Source organism: Nannospalax galili, unplaced genomic scaffold (assembly GCF_000622305.1).
Source record: "Nannospalax galili isolate Female #2095 unplaced genomic scaffold, S.galili_v1.0 scaffold7, whole genome shotgun sequence".
NCBI lineage: Eukaryota > Metazoa > Chordata > Mammalia > Rodentia > Spalacidae > Nannospalax > Nannospalax galili.
In genome coordinates, this window is record NW_008359081.1 from 1471599 (window position 1) to 1496598 (window position 25000).

Sequence of the window (25000 nt, forward strand, 5' to 3'; positions counted from 1 at the left end):
GCATTCAGTGATTCTGTATGAAGTGCATTTCATATTTTACACTTAGAGTATAAAGTGAACTCTTTGTTGATTTCTTTAAATTGTTACTAAGATACATATATGATGTAAACTATTTAGTAATAGGTCAGTTCTATTGGTAGAATTCAGTCAGATTTGAGGCTTTTATAATTCTGATGCTGCCTAGAGAATGTGGGAGACTTAAAAAAGTGAGTCGCATAAACAGTATGTAGAGAAAGAGTAAATATTGGAGGATAAAGAACTTGTGACTTCATAAGTATAATTCTGTTAATAAAGTGCATTGTTCAGAAAATAATCCTGAATAGTGAAGAGAGAATGAGAATAATGGCAGAACTGTGAGTCTCAACCTGGTCTGCGTAATCACTTGGCATGCTTTTTTTTAAGCCTCAATACACATTCTGCATTGCACTCCTGGTTCTCAAAGTGAGGTCCCTAAATCATCAGCAGCAGTAGACCTGGAAATCTGTTTGAGATGCTAATTCTCAGGCCCCACCCAAGGCCTCAATCTGAAGCTCTGGAGGTGGTGCCCAGCTACCTGTGTTGATGCTCCTTTGGCGATCCAATGTGCAACCAGAGTTGAGAATCGAAGAGCAATAACTTGGGGAAGGGATAGCGGACAGGTTTCCTATTCAGTGCCAGCTGGCATCATATTGGGGCATTGGGAATGAATTGAAGAAATGCAATCCACTTCCTAGGTACTTCTCATTCATGATTTACTAATTTATTATTATAGGAGGTTAGATGTTGCCATCCATTTTAAACGTGTCAAGAAGCATCCTAACCAATTGGCCAAAAGAAAAAAAAATGAAAGAGCAGGAACAGGAAAGGAAAGAAGAAAAGAAATCCCCCACTGGAATAGAGACCATTAAAGTTGAATATAGGGGCAGGTTAAACTAGGCAGTTACTGTAAGTGAAGAGATTCTGGACAGATTATAAGGTATTTCATTTACACCTAAGGGTTTCTTTAAAAACTTAAGTATTACTGGGTTTTTAAGCCCACTTTATGATCTGTGATTTCTATTTGATCAAAAATTACAAAAAGTATATCCCTTTATCATTTGATATTAAAGATACATTTCTTATCATTTAGAGTTTTGGTAGGGGTGCTCTTGATAGAGATATCATAAATTTAGAATGAACTACTTCAGAAAATAAAATACACATTTTCAAAGTATAAAAAGCTTGTACCTGACTGAGGAAATAATGTGTCCCATCCTTTTGATTTTTACTCCTCATGAGAAATCACAGTATCTCTAAATTTGAAGGCTTATTCTGAAGAATTTTACATTGTGATTTCTCCAAAGTAAATTTTAGAGAGGTGTGTGGGAATTTTCAACCTTGACAAAATAAGAATGGGCCCATTACAGTATCAGGTTCATTTGATTTTTCAAAAGTCAGGAGAAATATGCAGATGGTTTGAGAGCCTCTGGCTCTTCCTCATTAGGAGGCAGTTGAGAGAAAGCGGGCTGGGCTGTGTTCAGAGTACATCTGCAGCTGCATGTCTCTCGAGATCTCGGCAGTATAACTTCTGCAAGCCCTTGCTGTGTATGTGTGTGGGTTGTTTTTCTTTTCTCATCCCTGAAAACTACATTTTGCATGAGAAAGTCAGTTTTGATAATTTACAAAAAGTGAGGTATTATAGCAAAATCTGTGCCTCTTAGACAAAAACCCTGCCCCTTTACTATAAAATAGAGCCTGCCTTTCATATCTGAGTTTTTAAAAATTGTGATCTAACTTTTCCAGTCACATTTGTTACTGAAATATTATAATGCTATTTGACAGACTGATTATCTACTAAAATACAATTTTGATTTTTGCATTAATTTCTGAGTACTAAGTTTATATTTTTAGATTGTTTTGTGAATTGGGATCTCTGTGAGCATAAAATGGTTTTCAGCCCACTGGTGGTATTGTTGATCGTCCTCAGATAGCAAATACGCACAATTCAACAGCCTTTTTTGGGCGGTACCACAAGTAATAATTTCTTTACAAGAAAATGTATGTTTTTTATTATTAACACCATTTTCTTATCTTATGTTCTGGCATTTAAATTATGAAACTTCATCTTGGCATGTAGACTTACCTTGTGTTGTCAAGAGGACAGAAGTGGCTTTTCTGCAAAGCTAAATAGTTTTTACTTTATTGTCTGCCACGAAGCAGCTGCTGATACCAGGAAAATGCCGTCTCATCATTGGGCCTGGGGTGTCCAAAAGAGGCAGGGAAAAAATGACTGTAGCTCCCTGTCTGCCCTGGCACTCTCCTCCTTTCTCTCGTTTTCATTGCCGGGAAGAGCAGGAGAACAATATTCTGCAATTAAGGATTCCATTAAGTTGAAGAAAAGAGCAAATGGGGGATGTTTGTTCTCCAAGCTGCAAAAATTTGTCTGGGGTGGGGGGGATAGTGGTAGTGGTATAGAGAGAGGTGGGTGGAGAGACGAAGTCAGGGCTGTTTGTTGAATATACTGTTAAGGACTGTTACCATCCTAATTAATCAAGTTAGAAATTACAGCTGTAGTCGGTTTCCCCCCAATTCTTGTTATCAATTTTCTTCTCTTTTGAGACAAAGCAAATATAAATTTTGTGTTCATTTGTCATTCGTTCTTTGACTTCAGCATCTCTGAAAATAACAATGTAGCACAAAAGCCCAGTATTTACCTAGTTGTAATGTGGGTTGCCATGGTGTTTTGCAAATTATTGCAATTATGTTCACCATGCGAGTCGCCCTTGGTAACTGGCGAAAAAACTGATAATCCTGTTTTGAACAAAAGGTCAAATTGCTGAATAGAAAGTCTTGATTAACTAAAAGATGTACAAAGTGGAATTATTTCCTACCATTCAGAAATAGTTCTTGATCGGGTTTGGGGGAGGGGGTGAGTAAGTACATCTGATTACTGAAGTACAAAGCATTGAAAGGATGTTGTCTTGAGCCTTTCATGTAGTCTTAATGGTGGCTTTTTTGTCAAATTTACCCATTTGCGGCATTGAAAGAGGCAGCTGCATTTAAGCTGGAGAGACGGTGCTTTTTCAAGAGTTCAGTGCATGGAAAGTTCTCAGCAGTATCTGCAGTTTACTAGTAGCCCCTGGTCTATTAAAACTGATGTGCCGCATTTGAGTCCATTGCTCTCAGTACTTGTGAACCCCTCTGGCTGATGATCTAATAAAGTGCTCTTACTGGACAATCTCTGATCAGCTACTTAAAAAGGAGGCTGGGGGAGGGGGTCGGCAGGAGAAGCCGCACAGGCAGTCATTCCTGGTACAGGCTGGAAGAAGAAACCACAAGGGTTGTCACCATAATCTGTGCTGAGGTATTTGCCACCGGTATTGAGTTTGTGTGTCCCACATCTCCCAAGTGGTGATCACATTTTTCCCCTCTAGGAAGAAATCTTAATTTTATTTAAAGTTTGAGAAAAGATTAGGAAGTCTTTTTGAAATATTGGAATCTACATTGAAATTTGTTTCTCAAATTGTGGGCATCCAGAAAACATGTAATCCTATCTTTCTCCAAAACCCAAAGTTTCCCATGTTACAGCCAAAGGTCAGATGGATTTCATCGCTTTTGAATGTAGCAAAGCATCTGCAGGGAGTGAATTCGGAGGGAGGGGTTCTTTTTTTGTAGTGACCACCTGAAAAATCAATTCTCAAAACTTTTGAGAGTGTGTGAAAATGGCATGAAAGCAAAGCAAACCTTAACAAGTTTGTGGGTTTACATTCTACATCGCCTAGCAACCCCCTGGCTCAGCCAGATCTCTTGTCTACCCTTAGTTCTGTTTACAGACTATTCAAACAGCCCTTCGAGACCATGAAAGATATTCAGTTTCATTAGTACCATTCTCAAGGAGAAAATAATTAAAGTTAAATGAACAAACATTGCCTGGTGATGTTGCAAACTCTGTTCTGGTTTTTATGAGGCAACTACCTAGATGGTTCACTTTTAACATTTGTTGATCGGTACCCAAAGGCATATAACATTAAATCATGCTAGCAAGTATGAGTGTACCAACTTACAGAAACAAAAAAAAATCAAAATTACTTTCAGCCGGCCTTGAGCAAAGAAAAACTCCTTGATTAGGGACTGTGCCTGCCCTTCTTATTGAATTTTTTTTCATTTGATTCTTACCCCGGGACATCTGAGTTGATCTGTGTGCACACCGAGTCCAGGCAGGGGAGAGGGCGTGGGGAACAAGGCACCTCTCTTAAAAAATGATTTATTACCTACTTTTAGAGATCAGCCATTATAAAGAAACGTATTCAGATCATATTCCATAAAAGACTCTGCATTTTAGTTAGTGGCTTAATTTAATGAATGATTCTAATTCTCCTAATACATGCCCTGTCACTTTCTACTTAAGAACTGCTTGTGTGATTAAATTGACCCATTTTTGAAACTTTAGCTTTAGTAGGAATTTTTTTAAAGACCAAACTATTTTTTTTTGTGTCTGTGCCCTTTTTCCCCATAAGCACATTCTCTAAAAATTCATTGTGGCAACAACCAAACGTGATATATAGCTCAGAATATTTTTCGGTTGTAGTGATTCAGTGGTGTTGAAAGCTCTTGGCAAAAGTGGTTTTTCCATCAGTATTGGTTTTCAGATTTTTTTAAACCAATGTTTCTTCAGAAAATTTTTTTAGAAAAAACAGGTGCAGAAGAGATACTGTAAAGATAACCTGTGCTAGCATTTTGTGGTACAGAGATACTGTAAAGATAACCTGTGCTAACATTTTGTGGTAGTTCCTTCCAGTCTTTTTTTTTTAATTATTCCCTGTGCACATAGTGATGAAACTGAGCCTTAAGTTTGCTTTTGAAGTTTTTTATTTGTGAGTTACATAGATAAGGTAATAGTTTTTAAGAGTGAAGACTTGAGAGGTAGGAATGGTGATGGAAAGTAACGAACAATTTCGCTTAGCAGTTTCATCACTAAAATATTAATGTAAGCACCAGAGTATCCATTTTACCATCTCATTCTACTTGAATCTTTCCTTTTCTTCTCTGTTGAAATGACTATATGCCTTAACTGACACCTCCATTTATAACCATTCATGTTGGAAAGCCGGACATTCATCGCAGTTGGAATATTATATCCCCAAGTCACTTGCAGCTTCACATAGGGGAGAGAAAGTCTTTTATGAAAAGATTTGTGGTACAATAGAGATGAATGGAATGTGGAGAGGCAAATGCTTTCAGTTTCTCATGTAAAGTGAAAGCAGAGTAGCTATGAAATCTTGTATTCTTATTATTTGTGTTTTGTTAGATCTCTAACATCCACAGTACATGGCTAGGTTGCTTGAGCTCTTTGTGCTTTGTTGACAGTTGACAGACAAAGCAAAATTATTCCTGACGCAAGATACTGTATACTTAGTTGTGACCTGTTACAGCCTAAGAATGTAGCTTGCCTTTGAGTTGGATGAATAGGAAGAGTATTTTATAGAATAGGCTTGAATATACTGAGTGATTTTTAGTTGCCCGTACAGAAAGATACCTGTCCTCCATTGAACGCCCCCCAAATGTAATTTTCCATATAAAGTCACCTTAAGTATATTTTCCCCAGGTGCTTGCATGGAGACAATTTTAACTGCTCTAGTATTGTCCTACAGTGGTAAAATACAATTGCTAGTAATTGTTGGCTTTCTGTGCTCAACACCACAGCAGAAGATGACTTGCATGGGGCTCTTTAATGTACCTCAGGTCCATCTCATGATGTTCAAGTTCTGATTGCAAATTAAAATAGCAAGACTATGGTATTGGATTTGATGTGAGCAAAGCAGACCAGGTTGCTAATTTATCATGTAATATACAATTTCTGAGGTTGGAATTTGTCCACTTGTACTATTCTATGTCTTTAAATGAGGACTGCAGTTTGCATCTAACCTATCATAACAGTTTGGGAGTGCTCCATTATCCTTTCAGCAAACTGATGGCAGAGTCTTGTCCTTGCACAAATGATAAGATCAATAAGTTTCAAATAACTTGGATGAAATGACATATGGACTGTTCATTTAAAGAGATGTCTAACTTAAAAAATCGATTTTAATAATATTAAAAATTCTTACACTGACCAGTGTGGCACTTTCCACTTCTGTTTTGTTTGATAATTTTGTTTAAAATATTTTTCTATTAACTTTGGTGAGTAGTTAGTTTATATATTTATTTTTCCTGATTTTGCCCTTTCATCTTCTAGTCTGACACCTCTTTGAAACTTAATAATCACTCTTTGACATGCCAGCATACTGCAATGTAGAAAATTTAACTTTAAAAGCAAAATTATGTTCCTGTTAAAACTTCCCCTGGAGATCTTAGGGAAATTTTCAACCAGTTTTGGGTGCAAATGTGGGTCAGAAAGCAATTTGTTTTTTGATATTTCTGGAAATCCCACATCACAACATGTCATTCTTCAAAAGCAGCTGTGGGCCCATACTGTGTACTGTCTATAAGAAGACCCATTTTTTTTTACACTGAGGATAATTCTGTGGCAGAAAAAAAAAATGTGCCTGAAAGGGAACCCCAGAACATTTATAAATGCTTTTGGGTGAAAAGAGAATCTGACGTTGTCTGAGTGCATATAGTTTAGGAAGAGGGATGGTTGATGAGTGTTAATGAAAACCAATAATGATATGATAGATTCTGAAAGAGCATGCAGGCTGGCAGCCCTTGCCCTATGACCCTGTCCCTGTACTCCTGGAGAGCCGTTATGATTTAGACTAAATTGTACTTCATGGCAGAACTGTGTCGTCTCTTGAAAAATCTTTGTGAATTCTAAAATAAAGCAAAGACCCTATCATCTTCTTCCCTCTTTTATTCTGTCATTCATACCTTCTTATTAAGCATAGCCTTATCAGGAAAAAAAATTTTTCAGTTTATATTGGCCATGTACCTGTTAATATTTTCCAGTCAAATTGAGAAAGAACACCAATTAATCTTATCATTTAACCATTATTATTCTCTACTATTTGAAGGCAAGGTCTCACTGTATAGCGATGGCTGGCCTGGAACTCACTATGTAGACCAGGCTAGTCTTGAACTTGAAGATAATCTACCTGCCTACTTCTCAAGTGCCGGAATTAAAGGAGTGAACCACCATGTCCAACCCTAGTTCTCCACTTTTTAATAACACTCCCTTGACAAGCCCAGGGTTTTTCTAGCGCACCTTTAATAATACATTGTCAGCTATAGCTCCTCAATATATTTACTGGATTTTTTTGTGTGTGAGTCTTCTTATTTGATTGTCTGAATGGTAATAATAGGTTAAATATCACTTCTTGTTTTATAGATGAGGAAACAAGCTCAGAGGGAGCTTTGGTATGCTTGGTGGCTTAAAAAAAATTACCCACTGATACATGGGAATGCAGTGTTTCATGATTTCAGTTTTGTATTTTTTGCTGCGTGAGTCCTAGCAGTAGATACTAGAAAGAGGTCTAGTAAACTTAAATCAAGTCATTCCTCAGGGGCTGAGCAGTTAGGGAGGTAAAATATTATTATTAAGGGACAGTGTAAAGGTAGGGGTGTGTGTGTGTGTGTGTGTGTGTGTGTGTGTGTGTTCACTGTCCAGTGAGATAAAAGGAGAAGTCCTAGTGTTTTGGGAAAAATTCACAGAAGAACGGAGCTGTTATTCACGCAGTGGACATTTTAAGCAGGGATTCTGAGGCATGCAATGTCAAGGAGGTGAAATGGGCAAGACGTAGTGAGGATGGCTGCAAAGGCCATGCAGTGGATCAAAGAGTGTTTGTTGAATGATGAGAATGGGGTAGCAGGAGGAGGCTATAAAGATGTGAAAGACAGACCAACTGGTTTCTTTTTGTCTGCCAAGAGATGGTATGGGATGGGGAGCCCTTGGGAACTACACTTGGCTACCTTTTGCATTGGGTGTGGGAGAGAAACAGGATCAGGGTAGCCAGAGAGGAGGGTACTGCAGTAGAGCAGCTTTAAGAACTGTATTCGATGAGGTTGATGGTAGTGGGGCTGTAGATAAAAAGACCAGTGGGGCAATGTTGGTGACTGAGTGGGCAGGGGAGAAGAACTCAAAAGAGGGTAAGAGTTTCTGTGAATTTGAGACCCAGCCTTTATTATTTTTTTATGAATTTGATGCTCTATGTTTTTATTACTTCTGTTTTTTCAAGAAATATTTTATCTTTTTTACTGAGCTTTTAAAATTTCATACAATATTTCCCACTCACATCCAGACCCCCTCGTCTATCCATGCCTCCTCCCATCCCTACAAAACCCTACACACTCTGTCATATATGCTGAGTCCCATTCATTCAAATATTTGTACCCAAATGTCCTTCAGTGCAAATGCGTCCCTGGGAGTCTAGTCAGCCCATCCAGTGGTCATATGCAAGTCATGCTCATCCTCACCCCTACAGCAACCAATCTCAAATAGTTCTTGATCTAGTGCTGACCCGCCACCTATTTCTCACCTCCCCTTTGAGCCCTTGTTTGATTGAGCTGAGATGGGTCCTGTGCTGGATGTCAGTGCTGCCGCAGGCACACATGAGCAAGCCTCCATTGGCCTGGAAACCTCCACCTCATTCGTTCATGAACCAGCCCCAGCTCTTACAATCTTTCCGCCTCCTCTTCCACAACGGTCACTGAGCCGTGGGTGGGTGAGATTCCATATAGGAGTCCCATCGTACACTACAGTCTCCAAAACTTGGGCAGTTGAGGCTTTCTGTGTGTAATGCACTCTGTCATAAATGGAAGCCTCACTGGTGAGAGCCGAGGGGTGCATTAGCCCTCTCTCTGTGCCTTATTCCATGAGCCTTGGTTGTAGAGTTTTGACAGCAGATGAGTCACCTAGCACTGGGCATACCCCAGGTGCATGTTCTCTATGCCTGATCAGATGTGCAACTCTGCAGTAACCTCCATTTGTTGCAAAAAGAAACTTCTTTGATGAGTGCTATATGGCATGAGTGTCACTCTAAGGGAGGTTTCTTCTATCTTGCATTAATGTTCAGACACTCTATGTGCATTTCTCATAGGGTTTCTAAGGCATCACTTTTCCCTCTAGGTATCCTAGCCCCCGGAGATTCACTCATTTCTACTTTTTTTCTCCCATACGGCCTCCCTCCTCCCTCCCAGTACCAGTGCCCCCACCATTCCCACCCTCCCCCTAATACCTCCCAACTCCCAGCATCCTTCTGTTCCTGAGTTCCTGAGTTCCCCCACACTATGGTCCCTTGCATGTCCCTCCCTCCTCTCTTCCCTGCCAATTACAATTTTTCCACCTCCCTCAGGTAGCATCTGTTCCCTACTGTCTCCCTTTCAGGTTGTCTCTTTGCCTTTACCTCTGTATCCTTTGCCTTTACCTGGCTCCTGGTGTTACTTCAGAATTTATATACTCACATATAAGGGGCTGGTGCTACAATCCACAAATGAGGGAAAACATATGTTGCTTGCTTTTCTGCGTTTGTGTTACTTCACTTAGTATGACACTCTCTAGCTCCATCCATTTACCTGTAAATTTCATAATTTCATCTTTTCTAACTGCTGAGTAGAACTCCATCATATTAAATGAACCACATTTTCATTAGCCATTCTTCAGTTGAGGGACATTTAGGTTGTTTCCATTTCTTAGCTATTGTGAAGAGAGCAGCAAAAGACTTGGATGTGCAAGTATCTCTACAGTATGATGAGTCCTTTGGGTATATGCCAAGGAGTGATATCACTGTATCATATGGTAGGTTCATTTTTAGTTTTTTTGAGGGTTCTCCACACTGCTTTTCATGGTGGCTGCACAAGTTTGCATTCCCACCGGCAGTGAATGAGCATTCCTCTTCCTCCACATCCTCTCCAGCATTTGGAGTCTTTCGTTCTTGTGACCTTGGCCAATCTGACTGGAGTAAGATGAAATCTTAAAGTGGTTTTGATTTGCTTTTCTCTAATTACTAAGGATGTTGAGCACTTTCAGAGGTGCTTCTTAGCCCTTTTTATTTCTTCCCCTGAGAACTCTGTTTAGGTCTATTGCCCAACTTTTTATTGGGTCATTTATCTTCTTATTTTCAAGAAATACTTTTGAAGGCTCCTATTCACCACATTTATAGATCTGGATGATCTCTACATGTGTGTATCGTTCTGAAAATACAAATGTGCACAAATGAGTAAGTTTGTCTTTAAGGTACAACTAGCAGGAATGCCTCAGTTACAAGTGGAAATTGATCTTTTTTAGCATGTGGAGACAGAAACCATTTTAGCTGAGGATTCAGAAACATAATTTAGCAATCAAAACCAATCAGTATTTGCCACAATTTGGTACACAATGATTTTAAGGAATTAGTGATGCTGCAATTAAAGCAACAGGTGATAGAGCTTTGTGTATTTGGGTAGGTGTTTGTTTTGCCATTGGACAGGCTGACTTCACCTCTTTTGACCCTTCTACTTAGAAACATGATTAAATGAGGCAACTGAAAATTTGATGGCCTTATTCCTGTTGGTTTTAATAGTTTGCATGTAGCATTACAAAATAATAAGATGACATATTTGGGGTTACAGGCTTTCTTTACAGTGGTTTCAGAGGGTTTCCTTAAAATTCAAACGTTAGATTGAACTTCAGACAAAATTCACTGTGATATCTTGTAGTGGAAGGCTTGCCCCGTCATGGAACATTTTCAAAGACTTGGTGTATTTATTTTTAAGAATGCAAGTGTTTCTTGACAGTTAAGCATCGTTGGTTAATAGTTGTTGAGGGAACAAAGGGTTAACCAAAATATACTAGGAAAAAAATGAATTGAAGCAAAGCATATATTGAAAACAATTAGGGCCTGTTTCCCCCACAGAAGAATTAAAAAAAAAACCCCACCATGACCAAAAGCTTAATTATCAAACTAAAACAAGAGGCGTAAAGAGTTACAGATTTCTGATACTCTCCCCCCCCACCAGTTCTCTTCACACAGTTATCAGCATGTTTAATTTCCATGCATAATAGCACTAGTTATTGTTGTCATTTGTAAAGGGAGATTAACAGATAGTAAGTACAAACAAACCCAAATAAGCACTGAATAGAGAGGTGACAAAGAAAAAAAGACCTCTTTAATGTTAATTATAACTGGTAGGAAGTCTAGACAAATTATATTATCTGTTTTCTATATGATTTGAAAGAACATTTCGTTAGTAACTCTGTCACAGATAGAGTTAGGTGTTTGCTTTTAAAAGCAGGTGAAATGACAGCTTATATCTCAATGGTTGGTAGCTCAACCAGTGAATCATGAAGTAGTAGGGAAATGACAGCTTATATCTCAATGGTTGGTAGCTCAACCAGTGAATCATGAAGTAGTAGGGAACTGACACAATCAAGTTTTTAAAGCATTTGGAAAGGACTCAAGCTTTTTGAACATTATATCTTAAAATTAAACCAACAAACAAAAACCACCTTCCTAGGCCTGGTATTGTCACATGTCTGTAATCCCAACACTCAGAAGACAGGAGAACAGCGAGTTAGAGGCAAGTCTGGGCTATGTTGCAAGAACATGTCTCAAAAAAAGTAAAGATAGGGCTGGAGAGATGACTCAGAGGTTAAGAGAACTTGCAGCTCTTCCAGAGGACCCAAGTTCAATTCTTCAGCATTCACATGGCAGCTTTCAACCATCTGTAATTCCAACTCCAGGGAATCTGATGTCCTCTTCTGACCTCCTCAAGCACCAGGTGTGCACATGGTGTGCATACGTACATACAAACAAAATACTCACACGTATTAAATAAAAATAGACCTTTTTTCAAGTAATGATAGTAACTTAACTTCCATGTTGGATTCTGGTACTTAATAATTTCTTGTCTTAAAACGTCATAGTGAGCCAGATATGATGGCACTTGCCTGTGATCCCAGCTACTTTAGAGGGTGAGGCAGGAAGATCAATGCATTTAAGTTCATGCCCCTCCCCCACCTTTAAGATCAAAAGCTTATCTACTTGGTTTTTTCTTTTCTTATTTTGTTAAAAATTCATGAATTACAACTGGTTGGCAATGTTAACTCACTGTATTCCAAAGCATATGATGCCTCAGATGTCAAATATAATTTAATTGACCAAAGTGAATGGTAAAGGAATAGTCCAATCTTGCATTTTACATGCATAGTTTGCTGGATTTCTACTGTTTTCATTGTCAGTATGCCTAACTGGGTGCTTTCAGAAACAATTAGCTTCACCTTTAATATTTATCAACCATAATTAAAATTTAATTCCTTCTGTAAATCCAGCAACCAGGACTAGACAGGAAAATTATGAGTTTGAGACAAGTTTCTACTAAATAGTTTGAGGCCAGCTTGGGCTGTTTGGTGAGACCCTGCCTCAAAAAATTAAAAATATGTAAATACATAAAATAAAATGTAATGCTATTCCTGCTGACAGATCTACTATTTCTTTCTATATTCTACATGTCTGAGCAGGCTAACCCAATTACTTTGTGGGTTTGGTTTTAGCTTTGTTTTTGTTTTGCTATACTGGGATTGAACCCAGGAACTTGTATATGCTGGGAAGTACTCTACCACTGAGCTACATTCCCAGCTCATGTTTCATTAATTCTGAAGGGCCAATTGTGAGCTCTCATAACCTGATACCATTTTTAAAGAAAACATAAATATCATTAGATTCTATGTGCCATATATCAGTGCATCTGAGTTTTAGAAATAGTAAAATATGAATTTAAGCTCTTCAAACAGAAATATATATAATAGTCATAAAGATTAAAATAAACAGTTGCCTATGACTGAAAACCCCTGATGATAATTTCTTCTTGTTCATGGTCTTCTGTGGTGGTAGTACTTTTACTCAAGCATAACTGTCCCTTCTCTATACTGAACTGTTGTTACTCTATATGTATTATGTTTTCCTGCTTGGATTATCATTTCCTGAAACTCTGTGGCTGGTACCTCTTTGCCTGTTCCCATAATATCTAATACAATTCCAGGTACATATTAGAAGTTTCATACAAATTTGTTGATATTCTCCACCTGAAAAGTTCAAATTAGCCAGGTATGTTGGTGCACACCTTTAGTTCCAATACTCGGGAGGCAGAGACAGGCAGAACTCTGTGAGTTCCAGACCAGCTTGGTCTACATGGGAGTTTCAGGCTAGCCAGGGCTACATAGTAAGATCCTGCTTCAAAAATCAAAACCAAAAATAACCAAAAAAGTTCAAATTAAAATTTAAAGTAGTTTAGCCTACTGATGGAGGTAGGGGTGATGCTTCCTGTGAAGGTATTGATTAGATAAATTTTCTGTTCTTTAAAGGTAGCTTTTTTTTTTCCATTCAGAGTTGTACAAATGCACTTTGCTTTCTGTGAGAGCCATAAACGGAGCTAGAAGAACCGATTCTTGGTGCTTTCCTTTGAGTTTGTTTGTAGCTACTTTCAAAAAGGGTCTATTCTGAGGAATGAGGTCAAGTGGCACAGCAGTGAGTGAGGGCATCCCTCAGTTTGGGATTAATACCATGTGGAAATACTACGATGTGGCAGGCCAAAGTAACTTATGCAACACTTGTGTGTGTGGCTCTCATCAAGTGGGGAAAGACAAGTTGCTGAGGCTGGAAATAGGGAATGGGACTGCAGATGTTATCACTCCATTTTCTTTTCTTTTAAAAGAATTTTTACTGGATTTTTGAGATTTTCTTTTTTTTATTCTTAATGTATTTTTTATTGAAGTTTTGTACATTTTGTACAATATGTCATAATCATATTTAGACCCCCTCTGCCCTCCCTTACTGGATTTTACGTGTTCTGTCATGTATGTTAAGGCCTATTGAGGCAAGCGTTTTAATCAAACTGTAAAATAACTCTTTCTAGCCTTTATTCTTTGGCATGTGCTGTTCTTTCTAAATTTTCTTTTCTTCCTTTTCACTGATCAAACTTCTCATTCTTCAAATTTAGAAGTTACCATCTGTCGCATTGTTCCAAGTCTGTTAGATAACCAGTTCCCTGATTGTAGCCTCACAGCCATAGGGATAATGTGAGACAAGTGATCATAGCTTGCTCAGGTTTATACCCCAACTCCTCACCATGCTTGGCTGGGGTTTGCTATGCCTCTATAGCAGTACATGCAGCAGCAAAGTCCACAGGCTCTACGTGCTCAAGTATGAACGTCTGAGCTTTGTTGAACTCTATCTGTGATGGCTTGTCTTTATTTTTTAATGGATATGTTTTATAATAAACATAATGCTGACTCAAGATGATGGACATACTTTATTGCATCACTATGAGAAAATTCAAACCAGAGCAAGAGGGGAAAGTAACTGACAAAGGAAACTGAAGACATTTCTTTAGGGCAAAGAGGTGGACAATAGCTATTTCAAACATCTTGAAGATAATAATCATTTAAAGTTCTCTCTGAAAACATAGGAACCAGTTTTATGCCTTCAGAGAACACATAAAAAAGAATGTTTTAATTTTAAAGCAAGTAATTGTTTGCATTATTTAAGCATTTATTTTATGTCAAGAATACTTCTAAGTACTTTAAGTGTGTTACATCAATACAAGGTATGTACTACTGTCATGCCCTTTTTATAGAGAAGGAAACTGAGCACACGCAGCAATTTGGGAGGGTCATTCATTTCCATATTCTTCGTATAACAATCTTAATAAAGCCCGTGATTTACATTCTGCATGTGATAGTAGGTTTTTTTAAACATACAGCCAGCATGTTTATTATGATTGGTATATACAAGCTTCATTTAATTATCTAAGTAAACAAACTCCATCATATTCCAATATTATTACATAGAACCAAAACTTTTTTTAAAAAAATTTATTGAATTTTTTGTATTTCATACAGAAAATCATCTTTATACCCCCTTCCCCTTTGGCACCCTCCCATAGCTGCCCCCCCACTGAAGTTCATACCGTCTGTAATTTGCATTAAGGCCTATCATGTAATGTTAGTGTCCCCAGATGTCCCTCAGTGCAAGTTCATCCACTGGGATCTGTCTAGTCAGTCAATCTAGAGTCCCTCCCTTTAAGAAGATCAGCTTATTCTCACCCAGCAGTAATCAGCTGCCAATAATTCTTCAACTAAGATTGGGGCCTGCTGTTCATTTCCACAGTTCTTTGCTGGATTTTTGTCTGCTTAAGTTTGCATGAGTCTGTGTGTATGCTGGTGTATGCTGACACCATTGCCGTAAGTTCGTATGTGAAGAGTCCCAGGAGCCTGTAGGACTGTTCCCATATGGTCATGCACCACCTCCCTGGCTCTTACAATCTTTCTGCCCCCTCTTTCGCAATGATCCCTGAGCCCTGGATGGGTGGATGAATCCCCACCTTGGGAAGTTGGATTTTAATATAGGATTCCTGTCCAAGGACCCACACTCTGCAAACTCTTATTCTCTGCATTTTGACCATTTGTGACCTTTTATGTTCCTGGCCCTCTGTTGCATGAGGAAGCTTCATTGATGGGGTTTGAAAGATGCATTAGTGTTCTCTTCATCCCTTGTTGTATGTTCCATGAGCCTTAGGTGTAGAGGTTTGCATCCTAGATGTGCTGCTTAAGCTTGGGCAGTTCATAGACAATGTCTGTGTGTGACCAGTTGTGGAACCCTGTATCTCTGTCTCTTGAAAAAGAAGCTTATTTGATGAATGGTGACTGGGATACTTGTCTACATATTTAAGGATCTATATTACGTTTGTCTAGGGTTGTGATAGCCTTGGAGTTTTCTCTAAGATTATGACCTCTCCAGCTATGCATATTTGGCTACGTTTATAGTACCACACATGAGTTTCCTCCTACTGAGTGGACTTTAAGACCAATTAGGTAGCTGGTGTTTACCCCCAAGATAAAAGTGCCACTACTGCACCAATGTAATAGTAGTTTTTATTGAGAAGTTTTGATGCTTTGAGTGAGGGAGGGTATATCCTTTAAGAAAGGGGAGAACATACCATTGGATCTTAATGCTTTTCCTAACTTTTAAGTTTGGAGTATAAATCTAATTAACATTTCCATACAGAGGGAGGTAGCTAGAGCTGTTTTACAGTTTCTAAAGAAGATTATGATGAAATACATTGATAACAAGAGGATTTATTATTTTTATTGGTCAATGGTAATGATAATACTGAAATTTTCCCCCTTGTCTCTCCAGGGCTGGTTGATATGTGAGGAGCCAACGTGTCGTAGTCGAACTCGGCGCCTTCCCCTTCAGTTCTCCCGAAATGGGCCTCTTTGTTCAGTCTGCATGAAAGCTGTACTTAGACCAGAGGTAACATCTCCTAATGCTGAAGCACAATGTAGAAGGTGGAAGATTATTTGCCTATTCTTTAGCTCTGGCAAGTGGATGCTGTATATTTGCCTTGTGGAGACATCCCACTGCCACATTCATACATTTTTTTCTTCAATATGGAGACTTTAAGAAGATACATGCTTTTTCACATATCTTAAAAATTCTGAATGTATTTCAAAGGGAAACCTGTTAATTCTCGTGGTTTACTCATATTTCATATGGGATGCAACTTCATAATTACAGAAGAGCTGCCTTTCCTTTAAAGAAAATGCTAGTATCTTCAGATTCAATCAAATCCCATTTTGTAAGAACCAAAAAAGTTCCCAAAGCTGTACCTTGAAGGATATCTCTTGTGTATGCCCCCCTCCATGCATCGGTAGCATTAGGTTGTTTAAAAGTAGCTGCATAGATCAGTAGTTCTCAAGCAAGCAAACCTTAATATATACACCTGAGAGATAAAGCATGCTGTCATTAGTGACTCCCAACTGTGGAGTGTAGAGTTTGGAAACCCCTCCCTAGTAATTAAGATGCCTTCCCTCCCATGCCCCCTTTGAGCACCTTCAATCCAAGCAGCAGTTTCCAAACTGTATTGAGCAGAATGTTGCTAAGCTAGCCAAATTTAAACCATTTTACTGCAGGTCTCCCCAGAACCTGTAGTATGATAAGTGAAGTCTACTTTACAGAACAGGGCTAAGTGTATTTTACTTTGAAATTTTACGTATTCTGGGGATTTGTAGAGTTTTTTGTTGAGAAGGTGAAACTTGGGAACCTATTATTTACTTACTTTTTTTAATGCAGAGGCAACATTTTGACTTGATCTTCTTTGAAAAGGATTGATACATAGGCTAATTTTAGGAAAGTTTTTTTTGTGGTTTATATTCCCCTGTTCTTTTACGTAGCCTTATGTAGTTTTACTGATTGCAGTCATAGTGAAGATGTGCTTTGTATTTTGTTTATCTTTTGTCAAGCCTTTTTCTGTGTTGCTGCTTTATTCATGGTTCCAAAAATCTTACACACAATTTAACCCACATATCACTATTAGGCTACATTCCAGTATCTCTTTACTGAAAATTTTATGATGAATATTTTCCTTAATGAATTGTTTCATAAGATAAATTATTATCAGGGCTAGAAAAATGCCTCAGCAGTTAAGAGCACCTACTGCTCTTGCAGAGGACGTGAGTTCGATTCCTAGGACCCACATGTGAGCTAATACCTGTCCGTAACTCCAGGGATCTGATGCCCTCTTCTGACCTCTGCAGGTACTGCATGACACTGGTGCACTGACACACATGCAGACAATACAATCATAAACGTAAAATTAAATAAAAATAAAAATAAAAATAAATAAATTATCAAAGTGCCTAAGCACAAGACAGTAGTGACTCATATTGCCATATTGCTTTCTTGATGAGCTATCTAAATTTATACTGTAGATGAATAACTTATGAGTGCTTTAACACATCCTTTTATACATCTGGACATTGTCAATATATTTTTAAGTAACAAGATAAATATTAAGTATTTCTTGCTGTATGTTATATAACTTTGATACTTAGCAGAATAGATTGTATAGAGTTGTTTTTTTTCCAATGTGGTGCATGTAAGAATTAGCTGTCAGAATGAATTCTTTTTACGTCAGTCTCAAGACTTACATCAGCAGGTGCAAAAAGGGAACAAAGGTATATAGATTTAGTGTGACTCATTCATCCAGTTGTAGACTCTAGGAAGAATCACCTTGCTTCATGAACTGATGTTGCCTTTGAGACTTGTAAAATATCTAACTTATCAACTTAAGTTCACTGAAAATTGAATTATGTTTTAGAAAGTCAGCTAGTTCTATGATTCTCTTGGTAAGAAAAGGAAAAAGAATATATGACTTATTAGATCATTAAGCTTCTGATAAATATTGATGTTGCTGGTAGTAATTTAATATATTATCTTTTATTACTTACTGTCACTTTTAATGAGTGAACCAACACAGGTATTTCAAAGTGATTTTGTTTTTGCTTCTTATCCTGCCCTTCCCAAACTGTGGTATTTTAGGTAGATGTTTCCCATGGTTCTAAGCTACTTTTTCCCATGGAGAAGCTTTGGCAGATTAGCTTCTCAGACAGGACACTCTGGAATTTCTGTTTCAGAACATCCTGATTAGTGACACTGTCCTGGTCTGTGACACTGTCCTTGTTAGTGACAGTGTCTTTAGCCATTCCTAGTAGGGCTCTTCATAGTGGACTCAGCTCACTTTCCTGTGCTTCATTTGAGTTGCTAGTGATGAGCTGAGGGTTTTAAAGTAATATATATGAGGTTTCTGGGCTTTTCTCCTAGGAAGCAAAATATTAATCTTTCCAGAAATAATTGCAGGGACTCTCTAGAAATGATTGTAAAGTGAATGGCATCACTGCAATTTCTGCAGATTTTTCAAAAATATTTTTTAATTAATATCTGTATGAAACAGTATATTCTAAAATTAAATGTAGATCTTTTCTAAATGTCAAAAATATTTTAAAGCGATTTTATTATTTTATTTTATGTGTATGAGTGCATTGCCTGCATGTTTATAAGTGTTCTCTTGTCGTGCATTGACAACAGATGTCAGGAGAGGGCATTGGATCCCCTGGAACTGGAGTTTTGGATGGATAGTTGGAGTTATTGTAGCCACCATGTGGGTGCTGGGAACTGAAGCTGGGTCTTCTGCAAGAGCAGCCAGTGCTCTTAACCACTGAGCCATCTCTCCAGCCCTTAAAGTATCTATTTTACAAACTTGGGCTCATCAAGGTCTTTGTTCTCAGTTGCTGGGTTCCTGTCATGCCTTTTATTTAAAAAAATATTTATGCCAGGTATGCTGGTTCACGCTTGTAATTCCAGCACTTGGGCAGCTGAGACAGAAAGATTGCCAGGAGTTTGAGGCCAGATGGGCTATGTAATGAGACTCCCTTTACAAAGAAAATGTAGTTATTAAATATCTGTTATATCCTATGCAGTTTGTTAGGTGTTAGGAACATAAAGATGAACAGGATTTTTTCTTTTTTTTTCTTTTTTTTTTTGGAATGGGAGACTGAGACAGAAAGATTTCTAGGAGTTTGAGGTCATCTTGGGCTATGTAACGAGACTTCCTTAAAAAAAAAAAAAAAACCTTATTTGTTAAACACCTACTATATCCTGTGCACTTTGGTAGGTGTTAGGGACATATAGATTAACAAAACAATTTCTTATTTTTGAATGGATAAATAAAATGTGGTATGCATACACAATGAGGTTTAATTTAACTGTGAGGAAGAATGAAGCCATAACACAAATGAAAGTGGATGGAACTGGAGATCATATTAAGTGAAACAATCCTGTTAAACACCTACTATATCCTGTGCACTTTGGTAGGTGTTAGGGACATATAGATTAACAAAACAATTTCTTATTTTTGAATGGATAAATAAAATGTGGTATGCATACACAATGAGGTTTAATTTAACTGTGAGGAAGAATGAAGCCATAACACAAATGAAAGTGGATGGAACTGGAGATCATATTAAGTGAAACAATCCAAATTCAGAAAGATAGATTACATGTTTTTCCCCATATATGGATTCTAGATTAAGGTAAAAATACATATAAATAAAAAGTGTGCAGCTTGGAAAGAGGAAGAGGACCACAGACAGAGGACCAAGGGGGCTGATATAAATAGGATTAAAGTACATTAAAGGAATGTATGAAAATGTCACAGTAAAACCCATTTTTCTGTACTATACATACAAGTTAGAAACTAATTTAACATGTAGATTCTACACAATTGATATCTGTGGTCCCAAGAGCCATTTATAATTAGCCATTTATGAATTGGACAAATCACCGTGCATTCCTAGTACCAAGCTAATGTTCAGATGTTCACATATGTTCAAGTTTATGGTAAAATACTATCCACTCAATATGCAAGTCTCATCCTCACACTATAAATCTACTCCCATTTAGTCCTGGGTTGCAGTTGACTTGAGTCCTTTCCAGAACTGAATTGGAAGATGAAAGCTGGATCTTCTTATAACTCATGTTGCCAGAGTTATGAGAAAAAAATAAGCTGGGACCATTTTGTTCCCAGGACTTTGAACATATCCTTTCTGTCTTCTTGGATATAATACAAAGATATTTTCTATATCAGTAAAGTTTTTTTTATACTCATAGAAATTTAATGGTATACAAAATGGCTGCTTATTAAAAAGAATATCAGTATTCCCTCCTAGATAGGAAGTGCCTTTAAATAAAAAAAGAAAAAAGGTTGATACATATTTATGTTACTAAGTGATAAGATCCTTCTTTGCCCTGGTGATAGAACGTGGGCTTTCCTAAATTAGATATTTTAATCTGTATATTTTAAGGGCATCGTTTTGGCTATTTATTTTTATTTTATGTATATGCGTGCATTACCTGCATATGTGTAAGTGCACCATGTTTTGAAGTAGCTGCAGAGGAAACAAAAGGGTGTTGTATCCCCTGGAACTGGAATTATGGATGGTTGTTAGCCACCATGTGGGTACTGGGATTTGAACTCAGGTCTTCTGCAAGAGCAACCAGTGCTCTTAACTGATAAGCCATCTCTCCAGCTCCTGGTTTTGGTTATTTAGTGGTGCAAGCCTTTAATCCCAGCACTCAGGAGGTAAAGGCAGGAGGATTTGTGTGAGTTTGAGGCCTGCCTGGTCTACAAAGCAAGTTCGGGATCAGCCAGAGCTATATGGTGAGACCTTGTCTCAAATTAAATAAATAAAAAACAAACAAAAAATCCACTTGACATGTCCAGTTTTGATGTGGAGCTGAGAAAATATCTGCATGTGACTCTTTGGGTTATGGCAGTAATAAATTATGGTATTGGACAGTCCCTGGGGTGGCAACACTGTAGTAGACCTCGTTATTCAACTAAGCTTCTTGAAGTTCATTTCTGAGGAAAATAGTGATGTGGCTTCTTATTTCTACTTTGGGACACTCAGGTTTCTCAAATTGCTAAGATCCTTTATATATCATCATGAGTGCTGTACAGAACTTGTGTTCTTCAAGAGAGAGGGAAATTTATGAACTTAAAGTGATCATACATTATGATTTCAGAATAGCTGTACCTAAACAAATTGTTGGTTTCATGAGTAAGTTACGGAGGGCGGGGTTGTTCTTAAGCTACTTGGGCAGTATTGTGTTTCTCCATAAGAACAAAACATGAAAATTATTGTGGCCTTTTAAGGCAGTAAGCATGAAATTGACAAAGTAAGATGACTTAGTGCTGTAGAGGGAAATCTGAAACGTTTCCACCAAGTCGTTGTTGATTTTCCAGTAGAAAACTGGGGTTTGCGATGACATGTACTTTAGAGTTCTTTGAAATTTTGACGTGGAGATTTTGACAAGGAGATTGCTGAATTCTGTACCAAGCAGGTACTAGCTTTCTTTTTCAATGTATTTTTTCATGTTTTTTTCCCTGTTGAGACGAAATTGAAATGACATAAAATTAACCATATTTAAGGCAAACAATGCAATATCATTTAGTGTATTCATGATGTTGTATGACCGCCATGTCTAATTCCAAAACTTATCACCCCAGAATCAAACCCTGTACTTATTAAGCGCTTATACTGCATTCTCCTCTCCTCTTTACTTCTGTAAACTGCTTATCTGCTTTTGGATTTGCCTGTTCTGAAGATTTCACATAAATGAAATCATATGATGTGACCTTTTGTGTCTGACTTTTTTCATCTAAAAGTGTTAGTCTTTATTCTATTATACCAGTTTTCATTCTTTTTTGTGACCAAATAATTAAATCTTTCAGTGTACTTTAAATTTTTATTTTTTATTAGGTAGAAAGGTCTTGCATCTGGCCCGAATTTGTGACCTGTGGCTCACTCATTAGTCTTACTTCAGCTGCGTGATACTGCACGAAGCTACTCTGATCTCTCCCCCTTTCCCTATCTTCACTAACCACTTACTCAGCACCTATTTTATGCCAGTTCTTTTATGCCCATTCGGTTTGGGTCTGAGGAGCTCAAAATTATATGCAGTGCTTTAAGTACTCTGACTAGGACTAATACAGAGCAGAATAAACCTGCCACTGCCACCATTGCCACCTTTTCTGGATAAATCTATTTGGGGTGTATTAACGTTCTTGGCATCCATATCCAAAGTGTTTTTTTTCTTTTTTGAGCATTCCATAGACTAAAGCATGTAGCAATTATTTTATACATACCACTACTAAATTGTGTCCTATCATGTTTTCTTTCTTAAACCCAAATGGCTTATTAAGAACTCAGTGTAAGACTCTTAATTAGTAATGTACTAACAAAGTACCACAAGTGAGGTGATTTAAAAGAGATGGAATTGTGGTGGGAGTATAAAGCTCAGTGGTAGATCTCTTGCCTAGCATATGCAGGGTCCTGGGTTGTCCATTTTTAGTATCACAGAACAGCAACAAAAGACTCAGAAATGTGTTGTCTTGATATTCTAGAGTTCAGAAGTCAAAGGTGTACATAAGGGCCATTCTTCTAAACCCAATAGTGCAGAATCCCTTCTTGCCTCTTGTAGCATCTTCTAATCTTTAGTGTTCCTTGCCTTTGTACATGTATTACTCCAATCTCTGCTTCCATTACCATATGGCCATCTTCTTGCTTTTTATAAGGACACCAGTAGTACTGGATTAGAGCTCATACTAATTCAGTCCAATCTCAACATAACTTAATTTTTTCTGCCAAGAGAGTATTTTCAAATAAAGCTACCTTTACTGGCACTGGAGGTTAGGGCTTCAAATGTTTCATATGTTTCAGGACATATTTAGGAATTACTTTAAGCTGAACATGATGGAAGCCAAAACTAATAGTAGCTTTAAAAGAATCAATAGACCTTAATGTTTATGACAGTGCATGAAATCAGGTGTGTGTGTATGTGTCTGTGTGTGTGTGTGTGTGTGTGTGTGTGTGTGTGTGTGTAACTGTGGGAAGTACACATAGGGGAGAGGGTCTAAATATGATCAAGATGTATTGTATAAAATTTGCAAAAAAAATTTAAAAAAGAATAGATATTTAATTCCCAATCTAAGACACAGTAATTTTTAAAACACGTAACAGAAATCCAAGTATGGGCTATCCATGATTTCTCTTGTGGCTCTTCCTTCCCTTCTCTATCATTAGCAATATCAAGCTTCTTTCAATATCACAACATAGTCCAATGAAGCTACATAGACTCCTTTATGCCATCACAGGATAGAAAAATGAAGAAAAGACTGATGAGTCAAAGGCATGTCTTTCCTATGGGCCTAGAGAGATGGCCCCAGGTAAGAGTGCTTACTGCTCTCCTAGAAGACCCCAGTTTGGTTCCCAGCACCCACGTCAGGCAACTTGCAACTGCCTGTAACTCCAGATCCAGCTGATCCAGTGCTTTCTTCTGGCTTGAGGCACCTGCACACATGTAGCCTGCATACACACATATACACATGAATAAAAATAAATAAATCTTTTTTAAGAAAATGTGCTTCCTAGCCAAGTTAGTTCCACCTTCCAGAAGCCCTACCCAACATCCCTGCTTACATACCACGGATCGAAATTAGCCATAGAGAGTAATATTTTTGTCACTAAAGAAGACAGAGTGGATATTGGGGATCAATCAGCACTGTGTACAACAAAGATTTTCCCATAAACTCTTTTTAGAAAATATTTGTACTGAGTTTTTGTACATTTCATATAATAGATCGTAATCAAATTTAGAGCCCCTCCCCCATCTGTACCCCCCTATACCCCCTCACTAGATTTCATGCATTCTGTCATCTATGGTAAGTCCTATCCAGTCAAGCATTTCTACCCAGATGTCCTTCAATGTAAGTTCATCCACTGGAGTCTAGTCAGCGTATCTAGAGTCATTCCCTTAAGGAAGATCTACTCTCCCTCACCCAGCAGTAATTAGTTGCCAGTAGTCCTTTGGGTAAGATTGGGGCCTGCTGCCCATTTCCCTCGTTCTATACTGGGTTTTGTATGATTGAATCAGCATGGGTCTTGTGCATACCATCACTATTGTTGCTAAGCTCCTGCGAGCAAGTTCCCAGAGGTCTGGAAGCCTCTGTTTCCTTATGTTCTTGCACAACCCTGGCTCTTACAATCTTTCCATTCCCTCATCCGCAATGATCCCTGAACTGTGGATGGGTGAGGTTTAGTATACGACTCCTGTCCAGGGACACACACTCTGTACTCTCTTGTTCTCTAAAACGTAGCTAGTTGTGACCTTCTGTGTGCACCACACTCTGTTGTATGAAGAAGGTTCATTGGTACAGTTGAGGGATATATACCCTCCTGTTCTACTATGTTCCATGAGCCTTATGTGTAGAGGTTCCACTGTAGATGTCTCACTTAAGACTGAGCATTTCTCAGATATATATTCTCTATGTGTGACCAGTTGTGGAACTCTGTAATAGTCTCCATCTGTTGCAAAAAGAAGCTTCTTTGATGAATGGTGTGCAGTATACTTGTCTATAAATATAAGCATGTTTAGCATATAATAAGAAATTTCACTTGTTTACAGATATGCCAGAGACAGGGTTCTCTCTAGGATCTATGACCTCTCAGCCATATGTATTTGGCTACATTTACAGTGTCACCCATGAGTTCCCTCCTACTGAGAGGTAGCTGTTGATTACCCTCTAGATAATAGTGTTACCACTGCACCTATAGAGATAGTTTGCTGTGCCTGCCATTGTGGTCATTAGTCTTTGTAGCTGGGTTGGACCATTGATTGATTTTTTTTTTTTGCCTTAGCAGCTTGCATAGTATCCTCCAGAACAGTGAGAGCTA

The 25000-nt window shown here is 38.0% G+C and overlaps 1 protein-coding gene across 4 annotated transcripts in view; it reads left to right on the forward strand.

Annotated features, from left to right (window-relative positions):
• Pola1 (DNA polymerase alpha 1, catalytic subunit) overlaps positions 1–25000 on the forward strand; it is a 336580-nt gene that overhangs the window by 196859 nt on the left and 114721 nt on the right. For all 4 annotated transcript variants that reach the window (XM_017795508.2, XM_017795509.2, XM_008822724.3 and 1 more), the window contains one exon: positions 16065–16181. In XM_017795508.2, coding sequence (XP_017650997.1) covers positions 16065–16181 — 117 coding nt within the window. The remainder of the gene's footprint in view (positions 1–16064; positions 16182–25000) is intronic.